Genomic DNA, 21,165 nt, shown 5'->3' on the forward strand with positions numbered 1-21,165 from the left:
TTCCATGGATCAGCAGCTATGAGGGCAACAAGAACAGTTAAATATTTAAGAAGCCTCCACCAAATATGATTAGCCAAAAGCAGCTGAAATTTCAGCTGGGTTAACTGTACAAACGAGGGCAAACTGATGTAGTCCAGTACCTGCCCCATTATTTATGGACCTCTTTTTTTCCCCTTATACCAAAGGCAACAGAGCTGTAGATCTTATGTATGGACAGAAGTTATTTTAAATCTAGGACAACACACTGTAGGCATATAACACAAATAGCAGCAAAGTAACTTTCTGTCTGTTTGGGGGTTGGATTGTTTTCTTTTTTTTTTTTTTTTTTTTTTTGAAAGAAAGAAAGTGCTTCAGAGCTCTGGAAAAGTGAGCAGAATCAGAACTCCTCATGGACGTTACGTGCATAGTCCATAAGCTTGCTGCCTGTGAAGTATTCACTGTATTTCAGGATCTCCTCCAGCTCCAAGTGATGGTTTTGATTTTCATCTGCTACTGCTATCATTTGCTTCGCTTCATTTAGGGCATTGTATTCATTCATAGGATCCATATATTCCTAAAACAAGTAAGAAAATAATTTTTAACTACTAAGTACACATTTCCACACATCAGGATTATGAACCTTAGCTCTGTGTAACCTTCAGCAATTATGAGACCAATATAAGCCTTCACAAAGTGAACATAAGTCATGGAAAAAGGTGTCAGCACATCTTTTTAACAGGCTTACATGTGTATCCTAGCTATTTTTCCATTCACTGCTTCCTTGGCTGTTCCAACATAAATCCAGATTTTCTCAGCTGATGCCAGTATCTACAATAAAAATATTTTTGACATTTTGGTTGCAAACTAAACTATCAAATCTAGTGGGTTTTGTGAAGAAATATCAATTCAAAATTAAAAAGTGGTCACAATATCAATCTGTATAACCTCATTATTTTTGTTTCTGGAAATAATCTTTTTAGAACAGGTTCAATTTAGAACTTTCTTGTTCCATTTTAAACCAGCAGGCAGACATTACGGAGGTCAGAAGTCTCAGAAACAAATCATTTTGCTTCTTCACCTAATTTGAAATAGATTAAAAGATTTCAAGCAGTGCACTTTAGATCACGATGTAGAAGACTCAAGATTATCTTCGATTTCTTCCCAGAAGACACGACACGTGTGTGCGTCTACGTGTGGATATGTACACAAAGACCTCACAAATAAAACGCCTATTTTTAAAAGAAAATTCTCAGTAAAAAAAAGCTATTGTCTATGTCACAATATAACTGTTTATCCATACTACCGCTACCGTTAATACCCACATATTTGCATACTGAGAAAGGCAGGAATTTCAGCATTCATCCTGTCTCAGGGAGAAAGCCAACATTTTAGAGGCTCTCCTTTCACACCGCCTACGCTGCAGTTTGAATTCTGCTAGACAAAGTACATTCTTACACCCAGAAAGGAAAAAAAGCCAGAAATGAGCCATGAGCCTCTTCCATTGGCCACGAAACTGCCACAACTGTAGGGTGCAAAATATTTCACGTCATTTGGTACACTTGTGCAGGCAGAATTATTAGAAGAAAGCCTTACTCCTGCAAATCAAAGTCCAGAAAGGCCACAAAGTAGAATCCACACTAATCACTTGCGTTTTTAAAAAAGAAAAACACCATGAAAGACAAGAGATCTCTGCTATTTTCTAGGCTACTGGGGCCCCAGGGTTTGTTGGTTGTTGGGTTTTTTTAGTTTGTTTTATTTTTGATTTTGGTTTTGTTTTTTTTTTAACTTAATATATAGGTTGCCAGTTACTCTTTTTGCAACTGAAAGTATGACTCGTTGTCCCGTTAACCAGCGCACCTAATGAAGTCTGTGACTTGCTTTCATGCACTCCATATCCATACAAGTGTCTACGTGTCAAAAAAACCCCAAAAGCATACCTATGAATAACAGTTATGCAAGGAAAACTCCCCCTCCTCTTTAACAAAAAGCTTAACACCACTATCCACAAGCAGTACAGAACAATACTACATTCCAAAGTTTTGTAAAGTAGACACTTTACTATTGTAGTAACAATAGACATTGTACTATTAATTCAAATATTTTTGGTCTTCATATTCTCTAAAGCAGTTTCAATCCTGTATTTAAAAGCTAACTGTTGGTTTTAAAATCGCTAGAACTAACCATCTGAGGAAGACTCACCTCCAGCTCTTCCATTGTGACAATACCATCGTGGTTAGCGTCGATGACCTCCTCAAATTCCTTCCTTCTGTCTTTTACCCAGTCATCATCAATATCTTGAGCTTGCTGGTTCTCTACGGTACCAACAGGTAATGAAATGAACTCTGACAGGGTAAGTTTCTTATCTCCGTCTTGATCTACAACAGAAGCACACAGTAACTGAGAAGTATTTGCTTAATGCCCATTAAAAATGAGAAATTCCTTTGTGTCAGAGATGTCATTGGTACAGTCCGCCTGGTTTCACCAGTCCACAATCCTGACTCTAGCAGAGAAGAACAGTTACCATTTATATTTTTGGTTAGCCAAAAACTAACTGTATTATGGTACATACGCAATGTTTTAGAAGGCTAAAAAACATACACTCATCAATACACTAAACAAAAAGAATTTTACTGGACCTGAAGGACATATCAGGTGGTAAGCTGGGCTTTTTTTTTTACTGCAACAGAAACTTTCTTATAGCTGTATCCAGTCTCCCTTGTATTAACATTCAGGTAAATTAACCCTCATAAAAGACTGTACTGGAGTTGTTCTGTCTGTGCGTGTCACACACTCAAGTATCACTGGAAACTCTTCATATTTATTAAGCTAACAACTAGCAAAGTCATAGTAGTTGGGTTTTTTTTAATCCAGGTGTTGTAGCAGTTTTAAATATGCATCACTATTGACTCAATAGAAAAAAAAACAACCATGTGTACCAATACTTATGAATTTTTTTTAAAAAAATATTATTTTCTTAGAAACCTCAACCATTTATTTCCACTTTCACGACTGTACGTCACAATTCTTACATGGTTGCTGTACTGGGGAAGTACAAAGCAATTAATGCCCTCCTCATGGAACATTCACATCAGTATGTTTTATAATATTTTACTATTCACCCAACCTTTTCTACTATTGCTACAATGACCCTACAATGCAGCAGCACTTCAGTGTGAAGTAGCGTCAGCTGGTCTTTTTTGTATGAAGTACTCAGAATATCTTTATACGTATAATATTGTGCTGTTCTTTAACAACCAGAGACTAAATTTAGTCTTGAGATGCAGACAGCTCCATAGATATGTCAGCACATGTACTAACAGTTTGTTTTTCTTACTCATCACACTGGAAGATTGTGTAGAACAGAGCAAACAAGATGTGCCAAGATTTCAGACTGACCCATGACAATGCAGTGACCTAACAACAACTACCAAATAAAAATGATTTGCAAGCAAACAACTCCCACGAAACATGTTTTAAAATGGCATACCCAAATCTCGGATGATTTCTTTCACCATGAACTTCAGCATCCCCCTACTGTGCTCTGGATGAAGAAAGGACAAGAATTCTTCCTCGTTCAACAACAGATCAGGAGGTGGGTTGTCAGCTTGGTACCACCGATCCTTCAGGTTATCTAAAACTTCCTGTGCTAGAAATTTAACAAAAAGATTAAATAGAATGAACATGATAGCTCAAAAGTTCTTAAAATATACCTTCCCTCGCTAACTCAATTGTTTTAACAAGGATGGCCTATGAATCAGCTACTTTACAGTTCAGCTCCCAGGGAAAGCAGGTCCTGAGGGGAAACAAGTGCAATTAGCATCATCTAGCTTGTGCTGAAACACTATGAGAGATCCTTTAACCAAACTACTGAAGTGAAATTAGGAGATAAAAATAAAGATTTTGCTACACTTATATCAAAACTTCAATGTATCAAGTGAAAAGTACTGTCGTACCAGTACTGTTAGTCGGTTCTGGTAGGAGGTATGAATAATCCAACTTCATTTGGTACTTGTTTTTCTCCTTCCTTATTTTTAGATTTTTGAAGCCCACTACCAATAGAAACCTTTCACCTGCCTGAATACCAGTAGTATTTTAGCTACCTTTAGCTACCTTGTCTATTCTGTATCAGAAAGCATTCTGACTCCAAACCTAAACCCTGCATACGTTCTAGTTATCACTATAATTTAATAAAGGGAAATATTTTTGCTGCAAGCAGCAAACACGAGTTGAAGTACCCGCGTACGAGCAGATACACCAGCACCAAAATCACATTTCCACGTCTTTCATTTCGTCTTACAGCATGCAGACAAGCACTTTTTAAGTGAGTTTTTCCTAAACTCAACTGAGAATCATAATTTGTACATGAGTTTCCACTAAAACCATGCATCTGATTTGAAGAAAAAACCACCCTGCAACACACAAAGTGAATATCAGGTACACCTAGTGGCCCTGAACATAACCAAACAGAAAAAAAACACCTATATAGAGTATTCACTTTCTGGTGTAGGCATTTTCTAAATGACACACTGGAAAAAATACTGTCTGTAGCACGCCCTGCTATCTGCAAAATACACTAACAAACACAAACCTGAAGCATTTGCTTTTCACAAGTTTTAAAAACACGCTGAAAGACTACAGTGTTCAGATAAACATTTTTTTTTCATTTAATAAACTGTCTTAAATAAGTCCTGCATGCTTTTGCTTGTTAAGTTACAAGAGACAAAAAGCCAAAAACCCAACAGTCACATGTACAATTTTTGAACTGCTTGTTGCAATTAAGAGTTAAGTTATGGTTTTTTGCGAAGAGTAAAGAAATCCTTCACAGTCTTAATATGAACCTTAGGGCAAGTTTGTAAACGGCAAATTCTAGTTTTATTAAGGACACAAGTAAACACAGACTAATCAAATCACTTGCTTACAGTTTTCCACTATAGCCAACCCCGCATGTTAGAAGTCACAAGTCAATCTCCCTTTCCTACCTTTCTTACTCAGTCTTCAATGAAACTCAACTGTCAATCATCAGCTGAAACTGTCATTATCTGCATAAGTTAAATAAAGTTGCATCACTAGTTTTGGATGGCATACAAACTGTAATGTGCTTCTGCGCAAGACTCAGAACATGCCTTCAGATCCACATATTCAGTTATTTTTTATTATACAGACTGAAAAAGAGTACTTTTACACTGCACTAGAGTATGAAAATAAGTTTTGCCTATCATCCTCAGGAAGCGGGTAGATAACTAATCTGATTTTCCCAAACAAGGCTTTTTACCTAGGTAGAAAAATGATTATGTACACACTTCCCTTATTCAGCAAATCTTATCTGATGAGCATTCCTGTAAACTGTAGTTAACCACACTGCCATAGAACACGCTGCACAGGTGTTTTCCCTGCCATAAAATTCAAAGGCCCATTTGCATTTTAGTTGCTTTTTGATAAATGGAAAATATAACATAACCCACTTTTAAATGACTAATTCCTGCAAGGAAAGGCTAAGGCTTTGTGTTTTACTTAACAGTAAATTTAAATACTTTCAGACGGGGGAGAGTAGGGAGATTACTCTGTTAAGTGTTGCTATGTCTATACCAAGCCAGATTCAAATGAAAGTTTCAAAAGTAATAAGGAAGAAATGATCAATCTCACTAACCTAAAGAGTCAATCCATCTCTACAGAGAGCTCAGATGAAACAATTGTTCGGCAACCTTCTGCTATTAACTTCTAGTATGCTCTGCAGTGCCTAAGCATGTACCTATTTAAACACAGCACTGTTTGGTAGCACATACACCCCTCAATTTTAGAACAGGAATCCGGTATAGCAGCTCCCCTTCATTTGGAGCAACAGGGGACCTGGTTCCCGCATTAACAATACAATGGTCCACAGACAACTCAGGTCTGACCAATTTTAGCAGACTGTTAAACATAAATAACTGAAAACTATTCAAACAGGCAGTAACAAATAAGCAACTGAGATTTTTCAGCATTAAATATTTACATCAAGAGTGTCGGGAAGGCAGATTTGGGTTGGAAAGAAATAATAGTATTTCTGTCTTATGACTTACACATTCTAAGTTTGCATAGAAGCAGAAGAACTAAAACATTCATCTTACATTAAGAACAGTTTTGACATTCAGGATATAGGAAAGTAAAAGAAAAAACGATGCACACCAACCGTCTGCACTTACTTTCTTCGTCTATTTTCAACTCTTCGTTGTTTTTTATCTTCTCTGCAATCTCTTTTTCATTAAAGCCCTTACTTGCCAAAAATTTAATTTTATATTCATCCCAGGACACATGGCCTGTAAGAAAGAGCCATATCTCAGACATGACATAGTATGCTTAAATAACTTTTGGTCTCATTACTTAAAACAGCATGCGCTAAAATCTTTTGGTTCAGCACCATAACCATCACACTAAGCTTTATGAATGGCAATATGAAAGCTATCACCTGATTCACTTTTCTGTTTCTTTAGACCAGATGGGCCTTGTGAAAATAACCTATTTATGTCACCATCCTCACCCCATCCCTAGCAAAGCCACTTGTTACAACTTCCCATGACTGCAAGTGAAATAACATAGCAGTCAACACAGAACTACAATGCTGACTGGAGCGCATCAGTTATTTGCTCCATTGTCTTATGTATGGATCAAAACTATTGTGATTACATGCAGTGCAAAAGAACTTGGATTTTGTCACAGCATATCTAAAGAGTAACCTGTAGGCTTGGCCACTAGCAACTGACTTAAGATGTCATCAGGAGATGAAGGAATCATTCATCTTACCATCGCCATCAGGGTCCACAGCTCGGAAGTGCATTTTATTCTCCTCCACAGCTTCCTGGAAATGTTCATCTGTCTTTTCCATGATCCAGCGCTGCATCTCTTTTGCACTTATCTTTTTATCATTATTTATATCCACCCTATGGATGAACAGCAAACAAGATTTACGTTTGGGGACTGGGGGATGTCTTGATACCTTGATCTCTGGATCTGGGATACCTTGATACCTGTTAACGCATTACAGCTGATAGTTTTTAATTCTTAACACATTTAAAAATTCTGCACGTACATTTGTTCCCCATTAGGTTTCTGAGTTATCGGGCTCACTTTGCTTTGTCAAAGGACATGCTTGTACTCAGTGCTATGGAGCTACTGAGCTACACAAATAAGCTTTTTCTACCTGCCTGAAATTATCAGTAAATGTCCAATCTGACAATCCACTGTTCTCCTTATTGTACTGCAAATACTGCTTTATTGTATTAAGACACACTGCCATACCCTCAATTCTATTAATGCTTATTTCATTAAAAATAAGTTAATATAAAATACAGTTGAAGAAAAAATACAAAAAACAATAACATGCCACTTTATGGGGCTTTTTAGCATATCATTAAGTATTTATTCAAAAAAGACATACCAATATTTAAAACTGAAAAGACATCACTAACACTCAGAAGGCAAGATTCTATTTAAAGCATACCAAAACCACTCTTGTTCAATTAAAAAAAAAAACCAACAACAAAGAAAAACACAACAAAAAACCCCAGCTTGACTCTGGCTTTCTTATCTGTTTGTATCGCTGTCTTAACAGGACTGAAGTGTTATCACTGAAACTCAAGTTATTAAATATGTGATTTGCCTTTAAATGTCAACTAAATGTTAAAAGCTTAAGCCAAATAGCAACCCTAGCACCTAATCTTCTACAACACTTAGCTGTATTATTAAGTGCAGTATTAGTGGGTTTAAACATCTTATCGCATCTTTCCACATAGATATGCACAGCCTCAGTATTAGCAACTTGTCAGTATCAACGGCAAGACCAGCAAAATGGTCATGTTCCAGTCATGCCACCTTGCAAGTGAACAAATGTGGGTTTTGAGAAGGAATAACTACTATCAAAAATGAGAAGGGAAAACAAAGTATTTTCCCCCTCAACATTGAACATTCTAGTGTCCTTAGATCAAAGCTATCAAACTTACTGCTTCCTAGCTGTACTTTCCATCTAAATCACATGGTAACTAGGGAGAAAGGTAACAAACGTCCCATTTATTGCTCTTCTAGCTCATGAAAGTACACCTTTGTGCTGCTACCAGAGTTCACAAGAAGCCTCCAATGGCTCAGATTTTCATGAACCAGCAGGCATCCACTGTACAACGCGAGCTGAAATCCTTTCAGTGTCCATAACCAGCGCTTCTGCTTTTGAGAGGAATATTAAGTACTGTATGAAATATAAGATACGGTCCTGACATGAGGTTACCATCTAAGGCAATAAAAGCAAAAAACTGTCTGTGCTTCCTTAGATAAGTATCTCATTCAGAATGGATTACTGAAAACATTTCCACTAAATACAACAAGCTTAGATAATTACGTGTTGCTGAACAAGCTAATACTCACAAATAATGGAAACCTGGTTTTATAACACAGCAATGGGCAATCAGTTTTCTGAGGCCAGAACACTCAAATAGATGTTAGTAAAGAGCGGTACATTCTAATACAGTCCTTTAAAATAATTGCCAAAGAACAAGTACTGGCAAGAAAGAATTTAAGTTCAAGAAAACAATATGAATCCAAGCAAGAATATCATCTCAGATTACAACTTTGCTCAAACCTTCCTTGGCAATCTGCGTATAGAAATCTTGTGACCATTTCTCAAACTTCCTGATATACTAGCTCCAAAAAAAAAATTTAAAAAATCTTGATCGTTCTTGCTCTTTTCCTCCAAGAAGCATAGCTTTCTGATACAGTATGCTATCTCAAATTGGGAAAAACTTCGGTATATGATGTATATCCTGAATTGACAGCAAAGAAAGTTTTTGTAAAAGCAGGGACTACCACTAGCATAAATTTGAATTAAAAAACCAGACTACTGAGAGCAACCACATTGTTGCTTATCTGTCTCATTCCAAAGAAAATTATAGATAAACCACAGCCCAGACAGCAGTTGATGCAACATGACAAATACCATTAGTATTAATACATTTCAGTAACAGGCAGCATCAGGCATAACAGCTCTTTATAATGTCTAAATTCGAGATCAACACTTCACTGACTATTCAAACTATGTTTCATTACCTATTCACAGCCTAAATGTTAATACTACCTTTGAGTATGGAACAAGCAAATATGCTACTTTGTAGGATAACTGTAAATTTTTCCTTAATAAAAGCCTATAAGGGTTTCCTTAACCCCTGTAAGGGTTGCATTGAATACAGACGTCAAGGCTGGAAGAACAGGTTTTAAACACTTCAGCCCAGTTTCTCAACCACAAGCCATTAAAAATCAGATTTTTGTGGCCACCTGTCAAAAGGTCTACATATGAAAGCATTATCAATAAACACTGGCCACTCAGGTTTTCAAATGCACATTTTCAGGTTCCTAAATGACAACCTCGCAATGCTGCCCGAGGTACTGGGGGGAGCACGAAGACAGTGTTCTTACCTAAAGGACTACAGATAACGATATCCTCGAGCACCTGATGCATAACACACTAGAACTAGTTTCTGTTTCATCCAAATAATAAAAAGCAGATTCAGAAAATAATTTTTAATAACAGAAACAAAAGCAAAGCTCTAGTTTACACAATAGGAGGTATACAAAATTTATTAGATGTATATTTAAAGGTACAGGTTAGGAAAAACGTCAGGGTGTACACACTACTTAAAACCTTCCAGTGGCATACAGCATAAACAGTTTTTTACCTGAATAATACAAATCTGTAACCTAAACTGAAGATATCAAAACAGGAAAGCATAAGATGTCGCCTCTCCTCGTTTTCTATTCTACCTGCTACTGTCCAACATCAGCTGTCACTACTAGCATCTTCCTGCCATAAACAGAATGCATACCAGTAGAAATGAATACTGTGTTAGGCTACGAGACAAACCTGAAATTAAGAAAGGGAGCATGGATCTTGCCCTATGAGCAGTCTGAACACGAACAGTCACAGCTCTAAAGTCTAAGAGAGCACTGCCGGATTCAGAATGAGTTCTGATTTACAAAAGGATAAGTTCAGAACTTTTAAACACGGGGAAAAAAAAAAAAAAACAAATCAAAAAGCTCCTGTACGTGGTAGTAGTTAACAGAAGGTGTATTTAAACCTGTGACCTGATGAATGGCCATCAAGGTAAGGCACTCAGCTAACACAAAGATTTTAATCTTTAAATCACAACTAGGGCTTCCTCTAAGCAGATGAAAACATCAGCAAAATGCAAATGCTAGAAGGATACTCAACTGTCAAACTCACAGAGTTAACTCCACCACCACAAACACCCTGACAGAAAGCCACACACATCACATTCTTCTGTACTTGCATTTATCTGTTTTGTTCAGTACACGTAATTTCATTGAAAAGATAACTGACCCTTAGAAGCAAGGCTCCCCAAACTGAATTCTAGTACCCAATGCCACAGATTTAGCGAAATCAGCATCACCACATTAAAATTAATCCTCCACTTGATTGCTTTCAATATCCTTCCTCCTTCCCTCCCATGAACACCCACCTACACAAGCTAAACTACACCATACAGGAAAGAATTTTCTATAGATTCCGGGCTAATTTTAACTGTTTAAATAGAGACTACAGCAAATTTTTTCCGTCACTTACAAGAAGTACAACAAGAAAGGATATCAAGTAAGCCCCTCTCACACATTTTCTTGACCTGAGGATACCTGAACACTTACTCTCGGCACTGAAAGACAACTAAAAAGATGCACCCAGGATTTCCTGCAGCTTGCCCTAATTTGACAAGGAAAATTGGAAGTACACGATAACTTGTAAAAAACCCCTTCTATAGACAAGTTAGGTTTGTCTTCCCAGTAAAGAGTGACTTCTGAAACTGAAATACAGAAGTATGAAATACCACATGTTCTTTCAGTCACAGATAGCTTGCTTGCCTAGAAAAACATGGTTTGGGGAGCTTTACTTCCATGTTTCAACTTTATTTTCAGTAACCCTAATAGACAATAACGCATGCTTTGAATTGACTACTTTATATCATACTGGCATGCCATAGAATCTCACCTATCGTTAATTAAAAACACATTGCGTTTTCTTTATGTCTTCAAAGAAAATATTTCCAAAGCATCTGGAAGCCTGCGGCTTACTAGCTTTTCACAGAAGTTTATAGTATTTCTCTTTTCATCAGCCTTTAAAAGTATGTCTAGAAAGCAAGCACATTCCTCAGAATGCTTTTCTACATTTCTAATCCAATCATCTGACAGAATGCAATTTTAAGTATCTGAGTGAAGCTGATCTTGAATCCAATTGCTTTAAGCTTCCTAAGACAACCTCTTTCGTAACAAACAGGCAGAAATGAATGGAGGTTGCAATTTGTGAATGACAATTGACTAACCACCAGTTGAACATTTCCAACAAACACACAACAATAAAGAAAATGAAGCCTTCTAAGCACCATCTTAATATTTGTATATAACCTACCAATGAAGTGAGTGGTCTGAATAGCAGACACAGTAATAAAGGATTCTACTCTAATGAAAAAGGCACTCTGCTTTGCCTATTTGCTTTAGCTGCCTTTAGTCAGGAGAACACCAGAAAAAAAATATCCAATGTTATTACTGATTTTTTTCCTTGTTAATGACAAGTTCACAGAAAAAAAGCTTTGTTAAGCCTCCTCATTTTATCTCAAGTATACGCCCACCATCACACCACCATCAGCATTAAGAGCACCAATGTAATTTAAGGTGCTCGAATAAAATTAATCCTCCACTGCAAAAATGCAAATAAAGCCAATTCTGCCACCTACTGTCTAAAAGTATGCACTGATTTTGATTTCCATTTCTGTTATGCTTACTGACATCTTAAGCGGTTATTAGCTGACACAAACCTTATCTAGCACAAGAAGTGCTTTATAAAAGGGAAAAACACTCCTGAGAATGCCTAGAATGTTAGTACCTTAATAACATGAACATAGTTCTTACAGTATGATGCTTTCCCCCTCATCAACACAATTTTTAAATATTACAGAAAAATTTGCTAATTTTACTCTGAAGATCAGAGAAAGAGGATGCACTTGGCAATAACTTACTTTGAAAAGATGACCATGAGCTTCTTCCTATTTTTTCTGGGTTCTGAATCTTCCTCAAACTCTTCCATCTCTTTTCCTAGAAAAACTTCTTGATGAAATTCTTTGTTCAGATGTCCATCCATCTCCATTTTGACCCCATTCAAGTGATCTGGGGGCAAGATCTCATTTTCATCTTTACTGTCAGCTGGCTTTTCTTTGAGGGCAGAATTATTTGCAGGCCTTGCATAAACATCCATTAGAAGAAATACAAACAGAAGGAACAAATACAGAGATCCCAAACTGCAGAGAAAGGCCTGCCTTGACATCATTTTTTCCTTTTTATTCAAAGTATTGGCCGATTAAATTACTGTGAATGGATTAAATGTTCTAAAAAGAAAAAAAAAAAGGAAAAAACACAAGCAAATTAAACTCTAGAATATTATGTCACTAATAAAACATCTCATAAAATTCAGAAGAACTTACACACACACACAAGTATTTGCTGTGAAAGAATAAAAAAGCCTGTTAAATAATAAATATATGACAACAAATTAAACTGTGTCAGTTTTCAATCTGCACAATTGTAACTTCTGTCAGAGGACTCTGGAAGACAACATGTTTTAATTGCTTAGTTCTGCTCTGAAAACCCTTTTCAGGGGTTATGGCATGAGCTGATGACAACTGAAACCCAAACATTTACTGTGAAGCCAGTCCAGTGCCTGGAACACTTACTGTCCCAACGTGCAGCCCAAACTCCGCTGTGGCAATGTCCCTCACATAGCACCGCACTTCCCAGCAAGCTGCAGAAACAACCCTGACAGCACAACAGTTTCGTGGAATCACAGAATGGTTAAAGTTGGAAGGGACCTTAAAGACCATCCAGTGCCATCCCCCTGCCCTGGGCAGAGACACCTCCCACCAGACCAGAGTGCTCAAAGCCCCGTCCAACCTGGCCTTGAACCCCTCCAGGGATGGGGCAGCCACAGCTTCTCTGGGCAACCTGGGCCAGGGGCTCATGACCCTCACAGTAAACAATTTCTTCCAGTTTACCAGATATCTCAACAGACCATCTCTTTAGAAAAGATGAAAGATATAAAGGTCTTTTGCGGAAAAGATGACTGAGGGAAATACAATTACAAATGCCACCACATAAAGCGGAGCTGGAAACACACAGGAAACAGCTGGCAGGAAAAGCAACCCTGGGGCGGACCTGTCATCACCTGCTTGAAAATTGAGTTCATAGGACAGGGGAAAGGACCGCAGACCAACAGACAGAGCACTGAGGTGCACAAAATCCACAGTCCTGCGAGCCAGCACAGCAGAGCCTTGGGCTGGGAGTATTTGTGGCAGGACTCATAGACCGAGCAGCAACAGCTAACTCCCCACCGGAGAGGGGGAGCCCAGCTGGGGCTGCCCAGCCCGACTCGAATCATAAAATGTTTTAGGTTTGGAAAGGACCTTAAAGATCATCTAGTTCCACCCCCTGCCCTGGGCAGGGACACCTCCCACCAGCCCAGGTTGCTCCAAGCCCCGTCCAACCTGGCCTTGAACCCCTCCAGGGTTGGGGCAGCCACAGCTTCTCTGGGCAACCCGCTCCAGTGCCTCACTACCCTCTTAGTGAAAAATTTCTTCCTGATATCTAATCTAAATCTACCCTATTCCAGTTTGAAGCCATTACCCCCCACCCTATCAATACACGCCCTTGTAAAAAGCCCCTCTCCAGCTTTCCTACAGGCGCCCTAAAGGGGCTGTGGCGGTCTCGACCCCGCTCCAGGAATGGCCACACACACTCACCGACAGCTCCGGCTGCCCCTTCTTCCCTGCAGCCTCGGAGAACCGTGATAGGTGGCGGGGAGGCCCACCTCGTCCCCCCTGCCCCTCGCTCCCCGTGCGCTCCCCTCACAGAAGGAGGGCCCCGGGCCCACTCCCGCCCCAGCGGCACCGGCGGAGGGAGGAACTTCGTCACGACGCGCCGGCGTGCGTAAGGGACGGGGAACGGCCATCTTGGAGAAGGGCAGCAGCGCGCCCTCTTTCGCTCACGGCAGCCATTTTCCTCTCACAGCGGGGCGGCCGCAGCTGGCGGGGCCTGGCGGTTGCCGAGGGGCGGTGAAGGGGGAAGGCAAAACTCATAAAAATCTGAATGTACTTGCCGACGTTCTCTTCCTTACCTCAATTTATAATAAAGCAGCTTTCCTCCAAGAGCGAAGGAACCTTTTTAATTCCCTGGCAGGTCTCTTTTCCTGGCTATACCTGAGTCTATGGCCCTGTGCTTATCCATCTGTTTTGCTCGGCGGTCCTTAAAATGCGTGACGCCGCCAGCAACCCGTATGAAATCAGAAGAGCAGGTAGCTAGCTAACACACGAGTGCTTCCACCAGACTACGTGCTCCCAACGAGGCGGCTCCACAGCGCCCATCCCCGCTGGAAGCTCAGCCCGCCGCGGCCCTCACCCGGAACCAAAATGGCAGCGCCTCGGCTTCACTTGCCCGGCTGCAAGATGGCTGCCGCGAGGCACCGCGGTGCGCCGTCAGGTGGTGCGGGGCCCGGCCACGCCTCCTGCCCCTTCTCCCACAAGGCAGGCGGCGAGGGGAGCGGCGGCGGCGGCCCTCACCGGCTCCGCTACAGGTAGGCAGGGACGGAGCCGCTTCTCCTCCCGCCCCGAGCCGGCGCTTCCCCGAGGTAGACGGGGGAAAAGGCAAGGAAGGAGACATGAAGCCACCTCTGAGGGACGGCGAAGCGCGGTGAGGGCTCCCACAGGAATCTTGTCTCCTCCTGGCGGCCGTAAAGCCGTTCCTGCCGAAATAAACCTTCGGGGCGGCACGGGCCGGCTCGCCCCGTTGAGGCCCCGCGGCCATGAAGCTGCTGCGCTTGCTGTGCCGCCACAAGACGGCCCTGGGCCTGGGCGGCCTGTCACTCTTCGCCGTGGTCCTGCTTTACCTGGCCAAGTGCACCTCCGAGGGCCTCCGGCCTCTGCCAGCCCCCCGCGGGCTGCCACACAACCAGCCAGCTGCCCTGCCACCACGGGGTGCCAGGGGGCCACAGCCCCCCGCCGCCCCGCCATCTTCCCCTGAGGAGACTGCCTTCCTGGCCGTGCTCATCACCAGCGGCCCCAAGTACAGCGAGCGTCGCAGCATCATCCGCAGCACATGGCTGTCAGCCGCTGGGCGTCCCCCTCACGATGACATCTGGAGCCGCTTCGTGATCGGCACGGCAGGGCTCGGGGCAGAGGAGCTTCGTAGCCTGGAGCTAGAGCAGAGCCGTCACAGAGACCTTCTCCTCCTGCCGGAGCTGCGGGATTCCTACGAGAACCTGACTGCTAAAGTCCTGGCCACGTACGTCTGGCTGGATCTGCACCTGGACTTCCAGTTTGCCCTGAAGGCCGACGACGATACCTTCGTACGCTTGGATGTGCTCGTGGAAGAGCTGAGAGCCAAGGAGCCACGTCGCCTCTACTGGGGCTTCTTTTCTGGCCGCGGCCGGGTGAAGTCTGGCGGCAAATGGAAAGAGAGCGCCTGGGTGCTCTGTGACTACTATCTACCGTATGCTCTGGGTGGTGGTTACGTGATTTCTGCAGATCTGGTGCACTATTTGCGTCTTAGCAGAGACTACCTGAACATGTGGCAGAGTGAAGATGTCTCCCTGGGGGTTTGGTTGGCTCCCATCGATGTGAAGAGAGTGCACGATCCTCGTTTTGACACTGAGTATAAGTCCCGAGGTTGCAACAATAAGTATATAGTAACTCATAAGCAAAGCATCGAGGACATGCTGGAAAAGCACCAGACCCTGGCTAAAGAAGGAAAGCTCTGTAAGGAGGAGGTTAAGCTCAGGCTTTCCTACATGTATGATTGGGGAGTGCCTCCTTCACAGTGTTGCCAAAGGAAGGATGGCATCCCGTGAAAGTCTGAGGAAGGAAAAGGCAGAATGTTGGTGGACTTCCTGAGCTTGGTTGCTGTTACTTGGGAAGAATCCCAGTAACTAGGGCTTAAAAATTACTCAAAAGATTTTGCACGATTCATTATGTCACGATCAATGAAACCCTGAAACTGCTAAGAGCTACCAATGTGGCATGATGTTTAAAAAGAAAGAGATGACAGAGCCTGGAAAGGCTCATACAACAGGATTCAAGGCAAATAATAGGTTGCAAAACATGGATAGCACAGAAAATTTGGGGGAGATAACTTGGATGAAAAGTTGCTGGAAGATTTTTAACCTAAGACCCTAAGATTTATTTGCTAAAGATCATGACAGGCCTTTCTGCTATCTCTAAGATTGTGAAACTAGCATCTGCCGTTTATTTCTTGGCAAGGAACGAGTGTCAGTTTGGCAAGTCTGGAGATTCTAATGGGGCTGCAAATCAGTTGCTAATGCCAGTGGGAACAGGTGGCTAGTTATTGACACAAGCAGTCAAGTGAAGGGAACAATTTTACCTAGGATATTCCCTCCCTGGGGAGGGAGAGAGAGGCTGTACTTTGACAAGTGCTCTGATTTACAAAAATGGAATTATTAGACCTTCTGTGTAACTTGCCTCTAAGCTTTTTGTTGTTTTAAAGACATCATGTACATAAGTTATCTGGCAGCTATGGAATAAGTCTGTATTTAGACAGGTGGATGAGTTATGGTGTTTGGCAGATATAGAATATATTCTCTTATTTTGGGGCAAGTAGTTATGCTACAAAGCTAGCCTTCAGTTGTTAGGCATAGGTGTTTTTTAGCTTATCCTCCAAGCACACTGTGTATGAGGAAACATTTCCCCTCGCAACAGTAAGTAAGCTCACTGACTACTACGAGGTCAGACATTGTAAGTCTTCAGATTTATGTTGTTCTGGATTACTTCTGTAAAGTGTAAATTAGGAAGATTAGATCAGTGGAAACTATTTGGAGTTCAGACAAGATTGCCCTAACACGGGTACCTCAGCTAAGAAAGTAAATTCTCTATGTAGTCAAGAGAGATAGGAATTTTGGGGGGTGGGGGAACCTGTTTTAGGAGAACCTGGTCCCTTTTCAAGAGCTACATTGCAACCTAAGGAGACTAATCCCCCAACAGTCACACTGAGATGCCCAAAGCCAGGTTGTGTGGATTCCCTCCTTCTCTCCAATAACACCATAGAGTGGAACTAAACATAATTTTACAGGAGGTCTAAGTTAATTGCTCAAGTGATAATGTCAGTAAATGGTATTATATCCATTAGTCCCGTCTACACTACAGATAATTCTAGCACTGACAGAGCTTGTCAGCATCAAATGCAGTATCGAACAGTAAAAGCAGACAAGACATTCTTGGCTGTAGAACAGATCACTTCCACAATTTCTCCATGTTACTTATCTTCAAACCTTTAGGTAAGCCTGTAATTCGGCATTTTTGAATGGCAGGTGCTCTAATACACAGAAATACTTCTTTTTCCAGTACTAGTACAGGGCTGCTGACTTCCAGTAACCTTTGTCAGCTACAGATCTTTCAGTATAAGCAGAATTTTACTTTTATGCCCAAAGGGCATTCATAATTATCAGTTTTACTGTTTGTTGCACACTGCACTTTCATACAATTTCATTCCCTCCTCTCCCTAGTTCAGTGTCTGTTCCCACCTGCAGGAAGAGACAAACTGCAAAGGAAAAAAAAAAAAAAAGGGGGTGCCAATGTCTCTGTATTTTTGCTTCTTAAATTAGCAAGTGAGCAATTCATACCAAAGGAATCAAGAATGGGGTTTGGGTTTTTTTGTTATTCTTGTTTTGATTAAATTATTGAGGATTAAGAATAGTCTTCTACAGAGGCTGATAATTCTCTTTTTTTTTTTTTGAAAACTTGAACGAATCTTTGACTTCCTTCTAAAACAAAGTTAAATTAAGATACTGAAAAAAAAGAAGTTATTTTAGCGTGTGTCCATTCTAATGCATGCTTATGTATTGACGGATAGGCAGATGTTCTTTTCAGCAAGGTATACTATTCCAAAACAAGAATTTAACGAGATTACAGGAAATTTAAATTGGCTTTAGCATTTTAAAAAAATACCTATTAGCTATTTGGGGTTCCCTAGTATTGTGTATATATATATGTGGTTAAACGCTTGTAATGTGAGTATTTATTTATAATTATTGAAAATGTATTATGTATAGAAAAAATAAGATAGTTAAATGTCATTTTACATTTGTTGAAGGAGGTACTGTAATGTCCATGAGAATGGCATATCAAGCAGTGCTTGAGTTTCTTGGTGTAGAAGCCATTATTTAAAGTACTGGGATCTGAACTGCAGACGAAGAGTCTACTGCATGTCTCTCAAGCTAGTAAGAATGTACTGTTTATCCATTTTTACCAATAACTGTGTTCATGGAGGTTGTTTTCGTTGTTGACTTTGACTCTCCCTGCCCGCAACCCCCATCCCCACCCCACCAAAAAAAGTATTTTTCATTGTTGGCAAAACTAATGGCAGAGAAATGCTGGATCTCCAGCTGATATTTGACCCCGTGGAAGACATTATGCATACAAATACTTAAGAAATTCCCTTGAAGAGTTTCTCACACAGGTGTCAGGAATACGACGTGCACCCCGAAATACCTGGCACAGCAGATCCCTGGACTGTGGCAGAGCCGGTGCCTGGGTGCGCTGCCTGCGTGCTGGCGAGATGGAGCGCAGAACCAGCAGTGACCACTCTTAACACTCTTGATATCGGGTCTGACACAGCTTCGTTACGCCCTTTCCTATTTAAGGTTACCCGTGTTTTGCTCTAGTTGCAAAACAAATCAACATGGAAGGTTTGACAGATTCTTTTCTTACGGTAAGGGGGTTTAGTTTTCAGTAGGCACCCCCTTACTGCAAATATAGCACTTTGGCTTCAATCCCAGTTAATCCCACAAAAGTAAAAGATGAAGTTTTTAGACTTTTTTGCTATTTTAAAAGCAAATTAAATCATTTGGGAGAGAGCAGACATCCCACATGTTGTGTCAAAAAACACAGAAAAACATTAACTAGCACAGGATTTCTTTTTTATATATATATTACAAGAAAGAATGTGCATGTGAGAGACCTATTGGTGTTATTTTGAATAATCAGGAAACATCCATCTATTGCCTGAGTGAGTCACCAAGGTTTTAAAACTTACAGTTTCAGTCCAAAAATTCATTTTTGAGCGCATTTTTTCTAAAGCAAGATATAAAGCACAGTTTGAACAACATATGGATTGAGTATTTTAGTAGTAGTAATTAAAGGCTTATCTTTCATACCTTCTCAGGACCGGGTCCCGTATTTCCTGACATCATCTCATCTAGTATATGATGTTTTTATACTTGAAAACTGTGGTGTAATCTTTGTCCTTCTTGAAAGTCAGTGGGTCCAGCCTTTGGAGGATGTTGAAGTGCTGCTGAGTCTTTATTGCAGCTATATGAAACTGGAAAGTTTTGTTCTGGGCCTTAGTGAAAATTAAATTATCCAGGAACAGATTTATCTTCTTGTTTGTAGCCATTCTTAGTGGCAATGGGTTAGCGATATGTTGGCCTTTTTATTTAAATAGCGTTTCTGATGGTTTCCAAGTTTTCATAATACTTTGCATTTTTAATATTATTGTTAGTACAAGGAAAAATTATCACCTCATCTTTTCTAGATATCGATGTTACACACTCTTAAGTTGGGCAGCTGTGTCAAGTCTGTGAGGCTATGTTGGCATCCGTTCAGGACTGCTGTTGAGCTGATCGGTAACACTCTTCAGCTTTTTATTATTTTTAAAAAACAAAAATCCATAATCAGGCATTTAGCATTCTACCAGAGCTAACAGATGCACTAGAGAAATTAATTGTTCATGACATGTCCCCTCCATGATCATATCTAAGACTTGATACCGACGTATTTAAAGCTGACAATGGCATAAACTCAACTGCAAAGTTGATTTTATTTTCCAGAGAATTTTTTAAAGTTATGTGCAACATGACTTAATTGCTTTAGTGTGTAAAAATAAGTAACTAAAACATTAATTTCCATACTAAATAAACCAACAGTTATATTTAAAAAAAAACAACCCTCAGGCTTCCAAGAATTCCTAGTCAGTTCAAGATTTTAAAAAAACCAAACCCAACTTAGAAATTACTATTCCTGTAAGTGAATCCTTTCATTTCTCAATGTCTAGCCTTGTTTGTGTGAAGTTTGCTCAAATCCAGCTTCTACCTGTCATACTTTTGACAAATGTTACGTTTTCTGTAGTTGAAATGCCTCTTTTTTGAGCACTGAAACTGGGATTTCGTATCTGTTAACATTAATGTTTTGGGGGCCGAGGGTGTTGGCTTTGCAGATTTGATGAAACGCCCAGCAGGAAGGGGGGGGTGTGCGTGATTAAGGGAAGGTGATTAAGAATTGCATTTCTGTTCCTTTCTGTTCAGCATCAGAGTTGAAATACGGGTTTGGTATTGCTGTACGCTTGACAAACTGTCGACACCTTCCCTCCTCTATATTTTATTTAGAACACACTGCCTGCGAGACTCAAATCTGTTGCTACTTGTACCGGTGTAAGATATGCTTTTACCTTGGGACTGGAACTACTTTATGCCAACATAATATGCCAGTTCTTACTTTCTAATACAGACTCTTTAGGTAATGTCTAGTAAAACTTGGAAACGGATCAGTCTGTTACTTGTAGCCTGTCTGAAGCTGAAGGATACCGCGTAATAAGTGTGCCTTTATGAACCAGAATTCGCGTGGGGTACTGTGCTGAGTGTCTTCTAAACGAGTGAATGAAATTGCACATTTTTTTGCAGCCGCATAACTGGACCGTTTGGGGGGCACGGTGTGGCACACCCTTTATTTGCTCAGCATTTAGGTAGGAAATAAACTGCTAGAAACCTGAAGCTAGCTAAGATGATGAAAACTCTTGGTAATTGCGTAAGCGTATCGTCTATGTATTGATGTCCTTTCATGTATGCCTTTATTGGCCAAAGGATCTGTGTGCTGTGATTTTTAATAAAAGACTTTTCCTGTACACGTGGTTGCTTTTTCTAAGTAAAAAAAAAAAAGATAGAAGTGTGATTATTTTATTATGCCACTGCCTGAGAGGCACAGAGAACTGGCTATAATCCTGTTTTCTGTTAAAAAACCTCAAAATACTATCAACATGCTGACGAAGAGTTGAAAATATTTTCAATATAACATCTGTCCAAATCATTTCAACACGTCAGGCAGTTTAAACAGC

The 21,165-nt window shown here is 40.5% G+C and overlaps 2 protein-coding genes across 3 annotated transcripts; one reads left to right on the forward strand and one right to left on the reverse strand.

The window, feature by feature from the left end:
* Positions 1-306: 306 nt before the first annotated feature.
* SDF4 (stromal cell derived factor 4) lies at positions 307-14,468 on the reverse strand. Of its 2 annotated transcripts, none has more exons than XM_063353561.1 (7): positions 14,168-14,468; positions 12,021-12,386; positions 6,760-6,896; positions 6,162-6,275; positions 3,467-3,625; positions 2,179-2,354; positions 307-553 (listed from the first exon to the last, which is right to left on the reverse strand). In XM_063353561.1, exons 2-7 carry the CDS (start codon positions 12,326-12,328, stop codon positions 377-379), a joined length of 1,071 nt encoding a protein of 356 aa, XP_063209631.1. In that variant the 5' UTR covers positions 12,329-12,386; positions 14,168-14,468; the 3' UTR covers positions 307-376. The 2 variants fall into 2 exon arrangements, with proteins under 2 accessions (XP_063209631.1, XP_063209632.1); XM_063353562.1 differs by lacking the exon at positions 14,168-14,468 and adding an exon at positions 13,794-13,949.
* Positions 14,469-14,551: 83 nt separating this feature from the next.
* Positions 14,552-20,946, forward strand: B3GALT6 (beta-1,3-galactosyltransferase 6). The gene has a single exon (XM_063353565.1). The coding sequence runs from the start codon at positions 14,852-14,854 to the stop codon at positions 15,893-15,895; it is 1,044 nt and encodes a 347-aa protein (XP_063209635.1). The 5' UTR covers positions 14,552-14,851; the 3' UTR covers positions 15,896-20,946.
* Positions 20,947-21,165: the final 219 nt, after the last annotated feature.

Source organism: Chroicocephalus ridibundus, chromosome 16 (assembly GCF_963924245.1).
Source record: "Chroicocephalus ridibundus chromosome 16, bChrRid1.1, whole genome shotgun sequence".
Classification (NCBI taxonomy): domain Eukaryota; kingdom Metazoa; phylum Chordata; class Aves; order Charadriiformes; family Laridae; genus Chroicocephalus; species Chroicocephalus ridibundus.